Source organism: Antechinus flavipes, chromosome 3 (genome assembly GCF_016432865.1).
Source record: "Antechinus flavipes isolate AdamAnt ecotype Samford, QLD, Australia chromosome 3, AdamAnt_v2, whole genome shotgun sequence".
In the NCBI taxonomy this organism is placed as follows: Eukaryota; Metazoa; Chordata; class Mammalia; order Dasyuromorphia; family Dasyuridae; genus Antechinus; species Antechinus flavipes.
Genome location: NC_067400.1, coordinates 624,200,297 through 624,216,127, shown reverse-complemented (window position 1 = coordinate 624,216,127; position 15,831 = coordinate 624,200,297). Strand labels below are relative to the sequence as shown.

Below are 15,831 nucleotides of genomic sequence, written 5' to 3'. Positions count from 1 at the left end.
CACGACAGCGAAGCTGAGAAAAGCAGGGCACTTTTATTGAGGGGGGGCGGGGAGCCTCAGTCGGCGGCCGCGTCGCTGACCACCAGGAGCTTGTGCATGTACGAGTTGAGCCAGCGGCGCCGCTCCAGGGCGGCCAGCAGGCGGGCGCGCTCCCGGAACGCCGCGTCGTCCGCCACCACCAGGCGCCTTTGGGGTCCGGCGCTCGGGGCGGGGCCCCGCGGCCGGGGCTCGGTCTGGGGGCGGCGCCCGGGGGCCCGCGAGGGGCCCGCCTCCCCCGTCAGCTGAAGACTCCAGTCCCGCAGGGTCAGAGACGCGGGTGGCGGCACCCACGGGAACCACGAGCTGCAGAGAGGGGGAGGGGAGATGGGCGCCCCGGCTCCCCCACCCCCTTCAGTCACAAAGAGCAGGGATCGTCGGCCCCTCCCCCGCTCCCGCTCCCCAGCCTGGTCCCGGTCCCTTCCCGTCTCTCCGAGCCCCTCCCCCGGTCCCTCAGAGTCCCTCTCTGTCGCTGGCTCTCAAGCCCCCCTGGGTGCCGCCTTGTCCGCCTCTGCCGGTGTCTCTCAGCGTCTCCCTCGCCCCGCTGCTCTCTCTCAGGGTCTGTCAGGGCGCACCTCACGTCTCAAGCTCCCCGTCTCTCAGTCCGGGTCGTTCTAGGAGGCCGGAGTTCCTGCCCCTCCCGGGGTCTCTGCTGGGGCCCGGGAGAGTGCAGCTGGCCCGCACCCCCATACTCACCTGGGGCTCTCGGGCCGCGGCGGAAGAGCCCCGGGGGCGCCGGGGATCCCAGGCGGCAGCAGCAGCAGCAGCAGCAGCAGCAGCCCGCGCCGGCGGGGCCCCGGCTCCTGGAGCTCTCCATCACCTGTGGGGGACACAAGTCCTGTTCAGCGGCTCTGCCCGCCCCTCCCCTCCAGGCTCCCGGCAGGCCCGGCCCGTACCCGTGCGGTGGAGTCCCGAGCGAGGCGCAGCTCGTCTCCGCCACCCCCCGAGCCCTTATAAAGGCCTTCGCTGACGCAGGCCCGGCCGGCCAGGGCCGCAGGGTCACGCCGCCCCCAGCCTCATTAGGCTGCGCCGCAGCTAATGAGCAGCAGAGAGCGGGGGAGGCCGAGCCGGCCCGAGCCCAAGCCGGCCCTAATTGGGCCCGGGAGGGGCCGGGGCTGGGAGGGAGAGGGATGGCGAGAGGGGGAGAGGGGAGGGAGCCGAATGGACACAGGAAGCAAGCGGAGACGTGGGGACTGGGGGCCGGGAGACCGAGCTGAGCAATGACTCGGGAAAGGGCGGCTCGGAGCAGCAGAGGGGGCACACGAGGCCAGAGACGCAGAGGAGGAGGAAGAGGGGAGGGATGGGAGGGATGGGCGGCCAGTGAGAGTTAGACGCGGGTCCCACCGACAAAGAAACAGGGAGAAGAGTGGAAAGGACGGGCGGGCAGATGGGCAGAGAGGGAGGGACCCACGGAGGCCGCCTCCAGCCCAGACAGGTCGGCCGTGGGAGCCACGTCGAGGCCACACGAACCGCCTCGGGAAAGGGGAGGGGCGTGGTTGCCGGCCTCTGCCCCTGACCTTCCGAACCACCCAGCCCACCCCGCTTCTCAGGGCCCAAGGGAGTGGAGGTGGGACGGCGCTGAGCCTAAATGCGTCCCCAATAGAAACGTGGCCGTCAAGTGGCCCCGAGGGCGCCGCGAGCTCCCAAGAGCAAAGATCAGTGAGGGGAAGCGGGAACAACACTTGGATGCCCCGGGAAAGAGGGGAGGAAATCGCCCGCGGCCCCGCGTGGGGCGGAACAGCCAGGGAGCTTGGGCTCCTTCGCGCCTTCCCCGCTCTGTCCCTTTAAGAGCAGGGCCGGTCGCCAGGCACCGGGATTCTCTAGGGAAGGACAGTCAGGTGCGTCACCCCCTCCCCAAGGCCCCGCCTGTCTCCTTGTCTCCACAGCTCACCTGCCGGGTCCAGCTTTGTACACCTGCTGCTGCTGCTCCTTCAGCCCTGCCCCAGGTAAGGACCCCGCGCCCCCCGCCCGGCCCAGTAAGGAGCCCGGGCGCTCTGCCCCACCTCCATAACCCCCATCCAGGGACCCGCCGAGTCTGGCCCTCTTCCACCCCCTTCCTCTCCTCAGGGATCCAGCGACCCCCACCAAGTGAGCGAGGCGTCCGGGGCCCAGGCAGGACGCGAGGGGCCCCAAAGGGAGTAGCCACAAATGTAGCCCCTTGGCCCCTTCCCGTGAGGGGATCCCCCGAAGGGATCTTAGGGGTCCTCCCCAGCCCAGATCCTAGAGGTGAGGAAACTGACGCCTTGAAGAGGTGAAAGTGACCAAGGTCACTCAAGTCGAGCTCAGTGGCCGAGGCAGCAGCAGCCGCTGACCCACTCCTCAGAGTTCAAGCGCCCGTTCCCTCTACCTGGTCCCCAATCTGAGCCTCCCCCCACTCCCCGGCTCCCCCCACGCAGAGGCGTTCAGACCCCCCAGTCCTCGCTTTCTGGTGCACAGGCTTCCCCTCCCCCCAGCCTCCGCCCCTCGGGGACCCCCGCGTCTTCTTCCCTAGCGGGTCTCCGAGCAACTTCGAGTGTAAACAAGTGAAAGCCGGCTTTGTCCCCCGGGGGTACGGGAGGATGGGGGAAGGGCGTTGCCCACCGCTCCCCGCTTCGGCTCTCCGGACCTAACTGAGAAGGCAGTGCTCGGGGTCGAGGACTGGGGAACGCGGAGACTCCCCCCACCCCTTTCGCCCCTCCAGACCTCGCCCTTTGGGAACGCACGCAACTCGGGGAAGGGGGCCGACTACGGGTCCCATGATGCTCGGCACTTCAGTCTCCCTGCGTTGCGAGCTCTGGTGCCCGGAAGCCCCCTGGGAGTTGTAGTTCAGCCCCACTCTTCCCTGAGGGATAACGCGCTGGTCCCCCGCTGAGGGGCTCCGAAGGGGGTGGGGGATCGTGAGGACCAATGGGAGCCATTTGGGGCGGGGACAGCCCCGGGTGTGGCTCCAAATCCCTCAGTCCCCCAATTTCGCCCGCTCAGGTGAGGCTCAGTTTGTGCGCTATGAGATCGCTGGGGCTCGTCTTCGTCTTCCTCTTCCTCCATCTGAGCTCCCCAGGTTCGGAGGCAGCCCCCTCAGTTCCGCCGCCTCCGGAGCCCTCGAAGCCGTACCAAGCGGAGGTCCTTGGAGCGACCTCCCCTCCAGACACCCCCGCCCCGACCCCCCAGCAATGGGAATCGACTGAAGTCCCCCACTCTATCCCCCCCAAAACTTCCCCAACAGAACCCTATGAAAGCCCGGGCCCTGCTACTCCTGGGTTGGACAGCCAGAATTCCTGGCAGTCTCGGGCCCTGTCCCGCCAACACCTTCCCAGCCAGAGTCCCACGATCCCCTTGAGACTTTACATCTAGGAGCTCCCACTTCTGACTCAGCCGCACACCCAGAGCCCCATGCGAGCCCCAATCCTGACCTCTCCGAGGCCCCCACCTCTGTCTCCCCAGAAGCCTCCGACACCCCTCTGAAAGCTTCCACCCCAGTGTCCCCTGGTGCCTCTAAGCATGAGCCCTCGGGGACACCCGGCCCAGCTCCTGGGACCCCCAGCTCCGAACCCCCAGAATCCATGCACCCACAAACTTCTGATCCCCCAGAGGTGCCGCATCCAGACTCCTCCGTGGTTCTTCAGTCTGAGGGCCCAGAAACACCCCCCCCAGAATCCCGAGCCATCCCCAGCCCCGCCCTTCCAGAAGTGCCCCATCTGCAGTCAGCGACCCCCACCAGAGCCAGCTCCCCACAATTTTCCATGACTAACCACTCTGGGTCTCCCGACACCCCCCGCCAAGAATCCCGACAGCCAGACCCTCCACCCTCTCAAGGCCCTCAGGATCCACTCCCCGCAGTCGCCCGGCTCCTGGAACCCCCGCCTCCCCCTGGTCCGCCAGCCCGGCCCAGACCCCTCCCGCGGCGCCATGGAGACACTGTGAACACCATCATCGTAGTGGAGAGAGTTCAGGAGACTGGTGAGGGCCTGGGAGGGGCTGGGGACGCCGGGGCGGGGCTGGAAGAGATGCTTCGGTCCGCTTCGGCCCGGGGATGGGGGAGGGGGAGGGAAGTGAACCCTCTGGGTGCTCTTAGGTCTGGGAGCTCAGGGACGGGGACCCTGTGACGCTGACTACCTGGGTCAGCTTAGGCCCGGGGCTGGGGCTGAGATACCGGACACCCGGGGAGGGGACGGGCCTGGGAGAGGGGACTCCTGGGTCTGCCAGGCTGCGAGCCAGGAGGATTGCGCGGATGGGGCCTTGGACAGGAGGCTGAGCTTCTCTCCCGGCCCCTACAGGTGTGACCCTGGTGGGAAGGCCTCGGGGCGCGGGAGGCGGGGCTCTGTGCCTCTTCCTGGCCGGGGCCGGGCTCCTGCTCGGAGTTTTCCTGCTGCTTTGGTGTCTATACCGCCGGGCTGCCCGTTCGAGACCCTTTGGCCACCACCGGCTGCCGAATGACAGCGATGAGCCGGGTGAGCGAAAGCCCCGCCCTACCCCCATCCCAGGTAGACCCCGCCTCCTCTCAAGGCCCCTCCTCACTCAGATAGGCCCCTCCCCCTCCAAGGCAGACCCCGCCTTCTCTCAAGGCTCCTCCCCCACTCAGGTAGGCCCCGTTCCCTCTCCAGGCCCCGCCCCTGGTCCAGGTAGACTCCACCTCCTGTCCAAAGCCCTTATCCAGGTATTTCAGGGGTGAGAGGCTTCCTCCCCCCGCGCTCCACTCCCAGCTTTCTTCCTCGCTCTTCATTTGGGGGAGAAGGAAAAAGGCAGCACCGGCCATCAGAGGGGAGGGAGAAGGGCCTGGATAGGAGCAGTGGGGGAGGGGCCCTGCAGAAAGAAGGGCGGCGTCCGCACCGAAGGGAGGACTTTCCTCGGAGTGGAGAGTTAGGTTCGGAGTTTCAGGTCCTGGGTTCGAGAGCTGCGGCTTCCTTTCCTGCCCTGTTTTCTTACGTGTAAAAAGCAGGGAAATGGGCGACACGAGTCTTCCCTCGTCTGGGCACGACCCAGACAGTTCCGGGTGGGTCTGGAAGCAGCCGGGCCAGTGGGGAATGCCCGGAGAAGGGAACTGGCTTTGATGCCAGCAGTCCCGCGGCTGAGCCCGGGCTCCGGGCATTTCCTTCCCCGGCCACCTTGGGCATTCTCCAAGCCTCAGTTTCCCCAGCAGTGCCTTGGGTGGGGGTTTCCCACCCAAAGGCAGCTTCCCCGACCTCCCCCTTCCCCACCGCACTGGGGAAGGAGGCGAGCTCAGCTATCCTGCCCCCAATGTCTCCCAAAGCTCTGCACCTGGACGCCCCGAAGGATCCTTATGACCTCCACTTTTACGCTCCGGACGCCTGGGTTCCTTCCCACATCGCCACCAAGCAGCCGCCCAGCACTCCCCCTCTGCCTCCCAAGCTGCCCCCGCCCCCGGGCAGGACCTCCTCGCCGCCGCGCCTGGAGCCCCTCTCCCCCGCTGCTCTGCCCAACAACTTCATGTGAGCCCGAGCTGGGGCCCCGAACCCTGGCTCCTACCCAGCATGCTTTGCGCTTGTAGTCCTGACTCGGGTGGGGGGAGGTTGGGGAGGGAGGGGGAGAGTCTGAGGTGCTTTGGCTTCCGTTCCCGGAGACGCCATTGACTCCGAATTAAAAAGGATCGTCTCCAGCACAGTCCCGCTCTCCTCTTTCCCACCTCCTCGGTGACTGAGGGGAAGGGCTGGGGGGTGCTGGGAAGGGACGGCCGAAGGGGAAGGAGGCTGGAGCCGTACCCAGGTCTACATTGACACGACAGTATTTTATTTCGACCAGACCTGCACACACTCACACACTCACAAACTGGCCCCTCCACCCGCCCCCCGGGCGGGGTCCTCCGGGACCATCGTCAGCCCTGGGCTAGCAAGGGAAGGGGCCCCGCTGGAAGTCCCTCTTGCTCAGAAGGCCTTGGAAATATGCTTGGGAGACCCCCTGGAAGACCCCTGATCTGGAGGCTGGAGGCAGGGGAGGAATAAAGTGCAAGAACTAAGGGAAGCTCAGCCCAGCTCGGAATGGCGCCGCCAGGGGTCCCCTCAGCCCGTCTCTGGGGCCGCCAGGGGCCCCCTCAGCTCTCTTGGAATGGGGCCACTAGGGGCCCCCTCAGCTCATCTCGGAAAGAGGCCGCCAGGGGCCCCCTCAGCCCGTCTCTGGGGCCGCCAGGGGCCCCCTCAGCTCATCTCGGAAAGAGGCCGCCAGGGGCCCCCTCAGCTCTCTCGGAATGGGGCCGCCAGGGGCCCCCTCAGCCCATCTCAGAAAGAGGCCACCAAGGGCCCCCTCAGCCCGAGAGTCGCTGACTAGTGGCGTCAGGGGCGGGGAAGGAGACTCGGGGCTCAACTCCAGGGGCCTCGAAGCCACCCTTTAGAAGCCTGAGAATCCCCAGCTTGGGTGTGGTGGAGAAACGCGGCTTTCCGTGCGACAGCCAGGGCGCCGGAGGGGGGCGGGTCCTTTCAAATTTAACTCTTACCACTGAAAGGGGGGCTTGAAAACTGGCGTCTGCTTAGTGCTGTGGCAGAAGAGGGCCCTGAAACAGCGGGGGGGGGGGGGGCACTGCTGGGCGAGCGGAGCTGGAGACGGCTGCGCTCGGACAGAAACGCTGGTGAGAATCCCTGGAACCGGGAGGGGGCGGGGCGGGGCGGGGCTCCGGCCCCGCCCTCTCCTCTGATTGGCAAAAAGTCACTGGGCGGCTGGGGAGGGGGCAAGCCGAAGCTCCCGGAGGGGGGCTTCTAAGGTTTGGCCCGAATCTCCGAAGAGCGGTGCCGGGAGGGGCCTCTCTGGGGCATTTAGGGGGACGGTCTTGAAAGCTGGGACACTGAGGGAGACTTTCGAGTATGCCCTGAAAAGGACTGGCCTGGACACGGCCGATCCGGGCCGTTGGAATCAGGGGGCCGAGGAGGAAAGGCTGTGCTCGGGGACTTATTACAGGGACGGTGGGAGGCTCTTCAACCCGCTAAGGCAAAGCGGAGGGGGCGCCTAGAGACCCGGGGGCCTTGGGGAGGGGGCCTAGAGACCCGGAGGCCTTGGGAGGGGGGGTCCTGGAAACTGCCAGTCCGCAGCCCTGCAGAAACATCGAAGTGGGATCTGGGGTAACTGGGTGACTTGAACCACTGGGAATGGAGTCCCGGGGCCCTGGCCCGCGTTGGGACCGGGGCATCAGTAGTCCCTCGGGGTGGGGGGCCAGGCGGGGGGGGCGGGACTCCTCCCCGTGGCCCCGTAGGAGGGCGGGGGCCCGGGAGCCAGCGCCGGGCCCGGCCCAGGGGGGGCTCCCGGCGGAGCGGGCTCCCCGGAGGCAGCGGCGTAGGAGAAAGCAGGGTCGTCGGGGCCGTCGCTTTCGTCACTGCTGCCCGCCAGCTGATCGTGCTGGACTAGCCCCGACTTCTCCTCGCTCAGCTCCTCCGGCTCCGCCCACGGCTGCTTCTCTCCGGAGGCGAAGATGCCATAGAACAAGACTCCCCCATAGTGCACCAGAGAAGCGATGAGGAACACCGATTGCCACTCCTCCCGGGTCTGCCGGCGGGACGCAGGCGGGGGAAGGCGCGGAGAGGGAGCCGGAGACCGGGACAGGGAGAGGGAGAGGGGAAGAGATGGAGGGGGGAGAGAGAGAGAGGCGAAAGGGAGAGGAGGAGAGGGGAAAGGGAGAGTGATGGAAGGGAGGGGGAAAGAGAGGGGGGAAAGGAGAGGGGGAGAGATGGAGGGGAGAGAGAGAGGGGGGAAAGGAGAGGAGAGAGATGGAGGGAAGAGGGAGGGAGGAGAGATGGAGGGGAGAGGAGGAGAGAGAGGAGGGGGGAGAGAGAGTGTGGGGAAGACCGGAGAGAGGGAAGGGAAGGATGTGGGGGGAGAGATGGTCAAATGCAGCAGAGAGGGAGAGAGATGCAGGAAAGCAGATGGGAGAAAACAAAGGGGAAAAGGAGGGAGAAGGAAGGAGACGTGGATAGACTCGGGAGGGAGAGACAGAGGAGACAGAAACAGGAATAATGCAGGAGACGAAAGAATGATGGGGAAGAAGCAGGTATCAGCAGACACTCGGGAGAGGGGGAGAGAGGATGAGGGAGAAGGAGAGAAGAGGAAAGAAAAGAAGGAAGGGGAAGAGGAGAGAAAAGAGGCCAGGAGAAGAGGAGAGAGCAGAGGAGGGGTGAAAAGAGGAGGAGAAGAGAGGGGAGAAGGGAGAAGAGAATAGGAGAGAGCAGGAGAAACGGGACACGAGGAGACAGAGAAATTGGGGAAAGAGCCAGTGAGATTCCAGCAGAATCAATTGAGTAGCCAGAGAACGGAGGAGAATCAAAGGCAGCGGGAAGAGGCAGGAGGGGCGGCCCTCACCTTGTGCTTGGTCATGGCCCCCACGATGATGGGGCACACCATGCCGCTGAGCGTGCCCACGCCGTTGGAGATGCCCATGAGGATGCTGGCGTAGCGCGGGGCGATGTCCAAGTGGTTCACGTTGAAGCCTGGGGGCGCCAGAACTGCCTGAGTCGCGGCCACTTAGAGAAGGGACCCGCGCTGTTCCCCTCCCCCCGGCCCAACCCGGCCTCAGGCTCTCACCCGAGATGGCGAAGCCGCTGAAGCCCACGGCCAGGACCAAGAAGGAGATGGCCACGCCCTTGGAGTGAGAGTAGCCGACGACCAGGAGCAAGGTGGCCTCCATCCCGAAGCCTGCGAGGACCCAGGAGTCCTGACTGGCCCCAAGCGTGTCCATCCTGGCCCCACCCTCTCGGGGACCGGGGCCGAGCTAATGTCGAGGGACAGGAAGAAGTCCCTCCCCAAACCTTGCCTCCCCCTCCCCAGGCCGCAACCCCAAGCCCCCTGCGCGGCCCCAGACTGCTTCTCACCCCCGCAGTTCATCATTTTGCGGACGTTGGTGGTGGACATGATATGGCGGCTTCTCAGGAAGTCTGCGATCTGGCCCCCGATGGGGACCACTATAGTCATGACAAGGTGGGGGAGCGCAGACACCAGGCCCACCTGCGGAGTGGGGAGAGGAGGAAGAGGAGAGGCGGGGAGGGGGTTGGACCTGTTTTCACGCCCATGAACCCTCCCGGGACCTCCCCTTCCTCCCAGGAGCTCCGCTGATCCCCGCTCTACTCCTGCTTTCCTACACTCGACCCGCTCTATCCCGAGCCGAGTACCGAGCCAAGGTCTTTCTTCACCTCGGGCAACAACCCGGTCGGGGAGGCGGGGGTGGGACGGGGCTGGGGGCCCACCTTGCTGATCTCAAACCCGAAGACCTCCTCAAAATAGGCGGGTTGAGAGATCAGCAGCAAGTAGAACGTCCAGCTCCGGCAGAAGTTGGCCACGATGATGGCGTAGACGGGCATGGACGTGAAGAAGCGACGCCAGGGCGTGCTGAATTTCTGCGGGAGGAGAAGGGGCATTGCAGGCAGAGTAGGCACGGAGGACGACAGGACTGGGCGCTCTGCTCTCCCCCATTCCTACCGCTGAGGACTCACGTGTCCCTTCCATTCCCCGCCCCGGTCCCGGCACCTTCGGTTCCTTCCTCTCCCCCTTCCTCATTTGCGATCCGTCCCTGGGAACTGCCCCTCGGGCCCTAGGCTCCCTCCGCCCCGTGCTCCTGGATCGTGGTCGCCCTCCCCCTCCAAGGCCCCGCCCCTGGCTCCCCGGACACCCCAGGCTGACCACGAGCGGGTTCATGAGGCGGGCGCTCTCGCCGATCGCGTCCTCGATGTACTTGCGCTCCTCCTCCGAGATGCTTGGGTGCTGAGCCGGAGACTCGTAGGACACCAGGAGCCAGAAGAGGTACCAGAAGATCCCGAAGCTCCCTGGAGGCCGGGGTGGAGAGAGCCGGTGAGGCAGGGAGGGCTGAGCCCAGCCTGACTGCGTGCGCCCCGGCCCAGGCAGCCCTACGGCTCCCGCTCACCATAGACGTAGAACACGGAGCTCCATCCCGAGTACTGGACTAGGACTCCGGCGAGGGGCATGGCGACCACCGCTCCAGCGTAGGAGCCTGCGGGACAGGGCGGGGGCCGGGAAGTCAGGCTGGAAGGCCGCTGCCGTTCCTACCGCCATAGCCGGACCCCCGGTCCGGCCCCCAGTCCTTCCTTCCCTCCAGAGACCACCCCCACCCCCCTTTTGGGATCTGCGTAACCGTTCCGGCGCCCCCACCCGAGAGCCCGCTCAGCCAGCCCGTCCGCCTCGGATCCCCGCCTCTGCGCGCCCCCTGTACCGCCTGCTCTAGCCCCCCCGCCCCAGCTCCTTGGCGCCTCCCTCCGCACCCCACGTCTGCCCCCGGCTCTCACCGCAAAAAGCCGTGGTTGCCAGCCGGCTGCGCTCCAGAGGCGGTGCCCACTTACTCCAGATCCCGTGGCAGGCCGGGTACGTGACCCCCTGAAGGGGAGTCGGGGTTAGGGTCAGGGATTTGGGGGGACTTATCTTGGAGGGGCACTGCTAGAAAGAAAGGGCCGAGAGCTCGAAAAAAGGACGAAGCCGGGAGGGTGGGGCCGAGGAAGGGAGGAACTTAAAGAAAGGGGTGGGGCCTGAAGAAGGGGGAGGGGTTCACACCTCCACGAGCCCCTGCAGGATCCGCACAAAGATGACGCAGCCGTAATGGACTCGGGCAGCCGAGGGGATCAGCATGTTGAGCGTGGACGTGGCCACTATGGCGAAGCCGAAGACCCTGGCGGGAGGAGAGAGGCGTGGCGGGCATGAGCCCGGCCCCGCCCCGAACGGCCTTTAGCCCCGCCCCTTCCACTGTCACCGCTCTTGCAGCTCCGCTCCCACCTGTTGGCCGCAAACTTCTGGCAGATGAAGCCCCCGGGAATCTGCGTGACGATGTAGCCCCAGAAGAAGGACCCGTGGATGAGGCCCACGGTCTCGGGGTCCCAGTTGAACTGGGCTTTCTGTAAGGACACAGAAGAGACCCCCACCCCCACCCCCGCAGGGAGCCAATCAGTCTCCAGCAGCGTTCCTCGGCCCACGCTGCGGAGCAGGCGCTGTTCTGGGTCCCGGGGCTCCCCCTCCGCCAGCCCCCCGTACTTCGGAGCACTTGGAGTTCTTTGATACCGAGTCCCTGGGTAGCCAAGTCTGCGTCTCCCTGCTTCGGTTATCTCCCCGGCTGCTGTCACCGGGCCGTCGCCGCTGTCTGCAAGGTTCCTGACTCTCACTGCCTGACTCCCAGGGTCCTCGGGGGCTTCCCTGGCTCTGGGGGGTCTCTGCCGCTCTCTGAGGGGGTGTCTCCCTGGCTCTCCGACTCTCCCCGTCCCCCCGCGGGCCTCACCTGCACGGTCACGTGGCCGCCCTTATGCACCGTGCTGTTGTTCACCATGGACACTATGGCCACGCCCAGGTTGCAGCGGATGCCGAAGCTGATGCAGAAGCCCAGGCCGCTCATGACCGCGATGACGTAGCGGCGGGGGAGCCCCCAGCACGTGCAGTCCAGCACCGGCTTGGGCCGGGCGGCCCCGCTGGAAGCCACCGGCCGGCCCTCCTCGCTCAGCTCTAGCGTTTCGGCGCCTTCCTGCCGTTTCTCCAGGAGCCTGGGCCGGGGAAGGCGGAGCTGTTGTCCGGGACTCTCTGGGGGGGCCCCGGGCGCGCTGGCCCCTCTCTCCCGGAATCCTCAGCCCCACCCCTTCAGGGACCCAGGTGTTCCTTCCCTCCCACTCCTCCTTGGGAGACAGGCGTGTCGTCCCCCAGCCCTGCCCTCCCGAGATTTCGGCGCTCCTGCCGTCCGTGCGCACGAAGAAGCAGGCGGGCATCCTGGGCCGGCCAGGTCCCCCGGTGGCCCCTGGAACAGTCCCCGAATACGTGAGGTGGGAGCGGGGGAGGGGGAGAGCGCTTTGGGGGAGGGGGTGGGGAAGCTGACGGCCCGAGGGCTCAAGTCCCAGCGGCCCCCGCGCTGGCACACACACATTCCCAGAAAAGTACTCAGCAAGCCAAGGTGTGAAGGAGGCTGGCGGGAAGGTGTCGCAGGAACAGCTGTTTCTCGGCTGGAGCCGATAAAGAAACCTTCCTGCCTCTGACCTTTGCTCAAAGCTGACCCCCGCTGTGAGCAAGTGGGGCCGTGGACCCTGTCCCCACTCCCGGGAGCCCCCGGGGCCCCTGGCGTCTGGGCCCATCCTGGGGGTTTATCTTAGAGACAGATGGGGCGCTCCTGGGAACGGGGGCGGACTGTGAGCCTGGGATGACGATTGTATGAGCTGGTCCAAAGACAGAGACGCGGAGATTCAGAGAGACAGAGACGAGGGATAGAAGGAGAGACAGTAGGGGGGGGGGGGAGGCAGCCAGAAAGGGAGAAAGTCTAGGACCGCCCACAGAGGGAATGGGCAGCGACGGCAGGTGTGGAGAAGACTGAGGCACGAGCCAGAGACAAGACAGAGAGAGATGGAGCGGGAGGAGGGAAGGAAGCTGAGCCAGGAGAGAAGCTGAGAACAGATGGAGCCCGCGAGAGACGGGGGAGGGAGAGAGAGCGAGCTAAAGAGATCCCGAGAAGAAGGGGACGGCCGGGGTGGGGGAGGGGATCGAGCCCGCGCTTAGACCCCGCGGGGGAGAGGACACGGACTCGGGTCCCGACGGGGGCCGGGGAGGGGGAGGGAGAGAGAAAGCTGAAGAGATCTCCCAAAGAAGAGGACGGTTAGCCGGGCCGGGGCGGGGCAGAGGACAGGGGCAGGGGCCCAGATCCCACAGGGGAGGGCCACGCAGCGGACAGCTCCACAGAGAAGGGGCAGAGGCAGAGACTGAACGGAAGAGACACAGAGTGAGAGAGGAGGGATCGGGAGAGACATGGAGAGAGATACAGGAGACACAGAGAGAGGTGAAGATGCAGAAGACAGGGAGAGATAGGAGAGAGGACGGGAGACAGGAGAGACACGGAGAGATGGGAGAGAGATACAGGAGACAAGGAAAAATGAAGTTAGAGAGATAGAGAGAGATGGAGAGAAGGGAGAGAGATACAGGAAAGACAGAGAGATGAGGAGAGATAGGAGAGAGATACAGGAGAGATACAGAGATGAAGAGAGATGGGAGAAAGATACAGGATACACGGAGAGATGGGAGACAGAGACAGGAGAGATGAAGATACAGAAAATGGGGAGAGATAGGAGAGAGCAGATACAGGAGAGACATGGAGAGATTGGAGAGATGAAGAAAGGGACCAGCTGAGAGCTGGGGGCAGAGAGAAGAATAGAGATACATACGGGGTCAGAGAGACAAGGAGGGGAGATAAGAGAAACAGAGACAGAGGGAAAAGGAGAGAGAAGAAAGAGAGACGCCCACAACTAAAGGCCAATGGTAAAAGCAGTTAGGGACCCAGGCAGCCTCAGTGCAGTCCGGGGCTCCACTGTGCGGCCTCCACTACCATCGGGTGACCTTGAAATGGCGCTTGCCCCTTCCTAGGCCTCAGTTTCCCTCCATGCACAGTAGGAAAAAGAAGCAATTCTCTCCCTAGGGCTCCCTCCTCCAGCCTCTCGGTGGGCCCCTACCAACTGAGGGCTGGAGCAGAGAGGCTAGAAATGTCCAAGGTCAGCCACCAGAGGCGGGCAGGAACCCAGGCTCCCTAGCTCCCAGTCCCAACTTATTGTGGAGTGTCGGGTTCCGGCTGCGGTGGCTCATCGATCGTCCACGGGCCGCCGGCGGTGGGGGGTGGGGTGGGGGGCTGCGGCTCCTCTCAGCTTCTCTGGGTGTCACATTTCAGCCCCAGCTAGGCCTGAGAGACGTGGCTCCTTCCTTGCCTCCCTCGCCCGCACAGCGCCCTCCGTTCTCCCGGGAGAGCCCCTTACCCTCTCCCAGGGTCTCATTGGGAGGGGAGGGGAAGTTCAACCCATCGGGGCATCCCGGCCCCCGCATCCTCACACTCAAAGACCAGAGCTGGGCAAAAACCCAGCCGAGGGCCGCCACACACGTCTAGGTGGGGCGGGGGAGGATTCAGAAGGAACAGACAGTGATGGAGACAAGTGGAGAGAAATGACAGACCCTGAGCCCCAGGTAGATAGAGACTGAGGTCCAGATCCGAGGAGACGGGCCAGAAGCCGGAGGCAGGGACAGGACCTGGGCTAGGAGGTTCCCTTGCCCTCCTGGGGCCTTGGGGGGGGCGGCGTATCTCTCCCTCTTCTCCTTCACACTGGAGTATTTTGAGCCGAGTGTGAAAGGAGGTGAGAAGGAAGGAGGGGCAGGGATGTGAGTGTAGGTGCGGGGAGGAGGGGGTCAAGGTCACCAGGGCCTCCCCCTCCCTCGGATCCAGTCCCGTCTAGAAGGACAGGGGTGATTCTCCCACGGGAGTGCAGGACCAGTTGCTCCGGGCGGACCAGAGGAGTCCCGGGCAGCCCCGGGCCCCCTTGGGCCAGTCCTTCCTCAGAGGTCCCTAAGCCGCCAGACTCCGTCCTCCCACACCCCCGTCCCCGCTGCGGGCGAGCGCCTCAGGCCCTTCTAGGCTTAACCCCCCTCAAGGACACATGGTTCCCCCCCCCCTCCCCGCAATCCGCTTTAGCTTTGGATTAAAGGGAGGGGCCGAGGGGGGACAGAGACGCACAGAGACATCCAGAGGGGCTGAGCCAGGGAGATAGCTTTCGAGAGGGAGAAAGGAACGCCGAGAGGTGAGAACACGCAGAGATGGGGGAGGCCGAGGCCCGCAGCCCCCGGACAGGGACGCGGAGAGATGGGGAAAGAGCACGAAGGACAGGAGAGACAGGGAGGAAAAGACAGAGCCAGGGAGACACCGCCATGGGAGACAGCCCCAGAAGGGAGAGGGGCCCGGGTGGCGGGGGAGAAACGCGGACAGAGGGGAAGAGAAGCGGAGGCAGAGGGCGAGCCCCGCAGCGGCGGGAGCCCCGGTGAGCGCGCTGTCCAGGGTCCCGGCGCTCACTCACCGGTGCAGGCGGCCCAGGGCGCGGCCCGCCAGCTTCCGAAACTCGTCTTGCCGGAACTCCATGGCTCCGGCTCCCCTGGCTCGGCCCGGCCCGGCCCGGCCCGGCCCAGCCCGGCCCCCGCTGCCCCCGCCCGGCTCCGGCTCGGGCTCCGGCTCCGGCTCCGGCTCCGCTGCCGGGGGATGTGGACGCCCCTGCCCGAGCCCCGGCGGCAGGGAGGGAGGGAGGCGGGGCTGCCCAAGACTCCTCCCCCGCCCGCCCGCGCTGCCACCAGTCCCGGAGCGAGCGGAGGCCGGGCCCCGCCCTATGAGGGACCCCGGAGGTGGGCGCTGCCTTGGAAGACGCCCCTAGGCTGAGATGCCCTCCCTTCGGGGGACCCTGGTCGGACCCCCTGGGGTCGCGTCCTCGGAGGGACCCAAGGTCCCTGGTTGCTACCTTCGGAGTCAGCCGCCCCCCCTTGCCCGGGACTCCAGTGGAAGTCCCCCGCCCCGCCCTCCCGGAGACCCAGACTCCTCCTGCCGCGAGGAGCCCCCAAGATTCCAAGAAGCAACCCCGAGCGTTTGAGGGACCTCAGCTGCTAAAGCCCAGGCTCTGAGGGAGCCCGGAGACCGAGCCGGGAGCCCCGAGCTTCTGAGCCCTCCGAAGGCCCCCGGGAGACTGAGACCCCGAAAACTGAGATCCCGGGAGACTGAGACCCCGAGAGACTGAGACCCCGAAAACTGAGATCCCAAAAACTGAGACCCCGGGAGACTGAGACCCCGAAAACAGACCCCGGGAGACAGACCCCGGGAAACTGAAACCCCGGAGACTGAGACCCCGAAAACTGAGACCCCGGGAAACTGAAACCCCCCCGGAGAGTGAGACCCCGAGACTGAGAGCTGACCCCCAGCGTCTCCGGTTCTAGCTCCTCCTCAGTGCCCCTGCATCTGAGACCCGCATCCCTCCACCCCCGGCTCCGAAGCCCCCGAGTCGGAGCTGTGTTCTCAGGCTCCCGCCCAGCAAGGATCGAGGTCCAAACCCCTAGATGCAA

At 65.9% G+C, this 15,831-nt stretch overlaps 3 protein-coding genes across 3 annotated transcripts; 1 reads left to right on the top strand and 2 right to left on the bottom strand.

Annotated features, from left to right (window-relative positions):
* Window positions 1-28: 28 nt before the first annotated feature.
* Window positions 29-1,056, bottom strand: PTH2 (parathyroid hormone 2). Its single transcript, XM_051990934.1, has 4 exons — window positions 1,052-1,056; window positions 933-967; window positions 733-856; window positions 29-342 (listed from the first exon to the last, which is right to left on the bottom strand). The coding sequence occupies exons 1-4, from the start codon at window positions 1,054-1,056 to the stop codon at window positions 57-59; spliced, it is 450 nt and encodes a 149-aa protein (XP_051846894.1). The 3' UTR covers window positions 29-56.
* Window positions 1,057-1,698: 642 nt separating this feature from the next.
* GFY (golgi associated olfactory signaling regulator) lies at window positions 1,699-5,632 on the top strand. Its single transcript, XM_051989815.1, has 4 exons — window positions 1,699-1,982; window positions 2,998-3,972; window positions 4,290-4,463; window positions 5,264-5,632. The coding sequence occupies exons 2-4, from the start codon at window positions 3,576-3,578 to the stop codon at window positions 5,464-5,466; spliced, it is 774 nt and encodes a 257-aa protein (XP_051845775.1). The 5' UTR covers window positions 1,699-1,982; window positions 2,998-3,575; the 3' UTR covers window positions 5,467-5,632.
* Window positions 5,633-5,739: 107 nt separating this feature from the next.
* Window positions 5,740-14,929, bottom strand: SLC17A7 (solute carrier family 17 member 7). Its single transcript, XM_051989776.1, has 12 exons — window positions 14,805-14,929; window positions 11,222-11,480; window positions 10,726-10,844; window positions 10,507-10,621; window positions 10,245-10,332; window positions 9,866-9,952; window positions 9,625-9,767; window positions 9,192-9,341; window positions 8,820-8,952; window positions 8,533-8,643; window positions 8,311-8,438; window positions 5,740-7,500 (listed from the first exon to the last, which is right to left on the bottom strand). Exons 1-12 carry the CDS (start codon window positions 14,864-14,866, stop codon window positions 7,147-7,149), a joined length of 1,749 nt encoding a protein of 582 aa, XP_051845736.1. The 5' UTR covers window positions 14,867-14,929; the 3' UTR covers window positions 5,740-7,146.
* Window positions 14,930-15,831: the final 902 nt, after the last annotated feature.

What these genes read in the sequence shown, in the direction of transcription:
- SLC17A7 (XM_051989776.1), bottom strand. Translation starts at nt 14,866, where the DNA reads ATGGAGTTCCGGCAAGACGAGTTTCGGAAGCTGGCGGGCCGCGCCCTG. An exon ending in GCCCTGGGCCGCCTGCACCG is followed by an intron (nt 11,481 to 14,804) that starts GTGAGTGAGCGC and finishes TCCCCGGCCCAG; the next exon opens with GCTCCTGGAGAAACGGCAGG. An exon ending in TCCTGCAGGGGCTCGTGGAG is followed by an intron (nt 10,333 to 10,506) that starts GTGTGAACCCCT and finishes ACTCCCCTTCAG; the next exon opens with GGGGTCACGTACCCGGCCTG.
- PTH2 (XM_051990934.1), bottom strand. An exon ending in CTCGGGACTCCACCGCACGG is followed by an intron (nt 857 to 932) that starts GTACGGGCCGGG and finishes TGTCCCCCACAG; the next exon opens with GTGATGGAGAGCTCCAGGAG. An exon ending in CCGCGGCCCGAGAGCCCCAG is followed by an intron (nt 343 to 732) that starts GTGAGTATGGGG and finishes CCCTCTCTGCAG; the next exon opens with CTCGTGGTTCCCGTGGGTGC.
- GFY (XM_051989815.1), top strand. Translation starts at nt 3,576, where the DNA reads ATGCACCCACAAACTTCTGATCCCCCAGAGGTGCCGCATCCAGACTCC. An exon ending in GGAGAGAGTTCAGGAGACTG is followed by an intron (nt 3,973 to 4,289) that starts GTGAGGGCCTGG and finishes CGGCCCCTACAG; the next exon opens with GTGTGACCCTGGTGGGAAGG. An exon ending in GAATGACAGCGATGAGCCGG is followed by an intron (nt 4,464 to 5,263) that starts GTGAGCGAAAGC and finishes TGTCTCCCAAAG; the next exon opens with CTCTGCACCTGGACGCCCCG.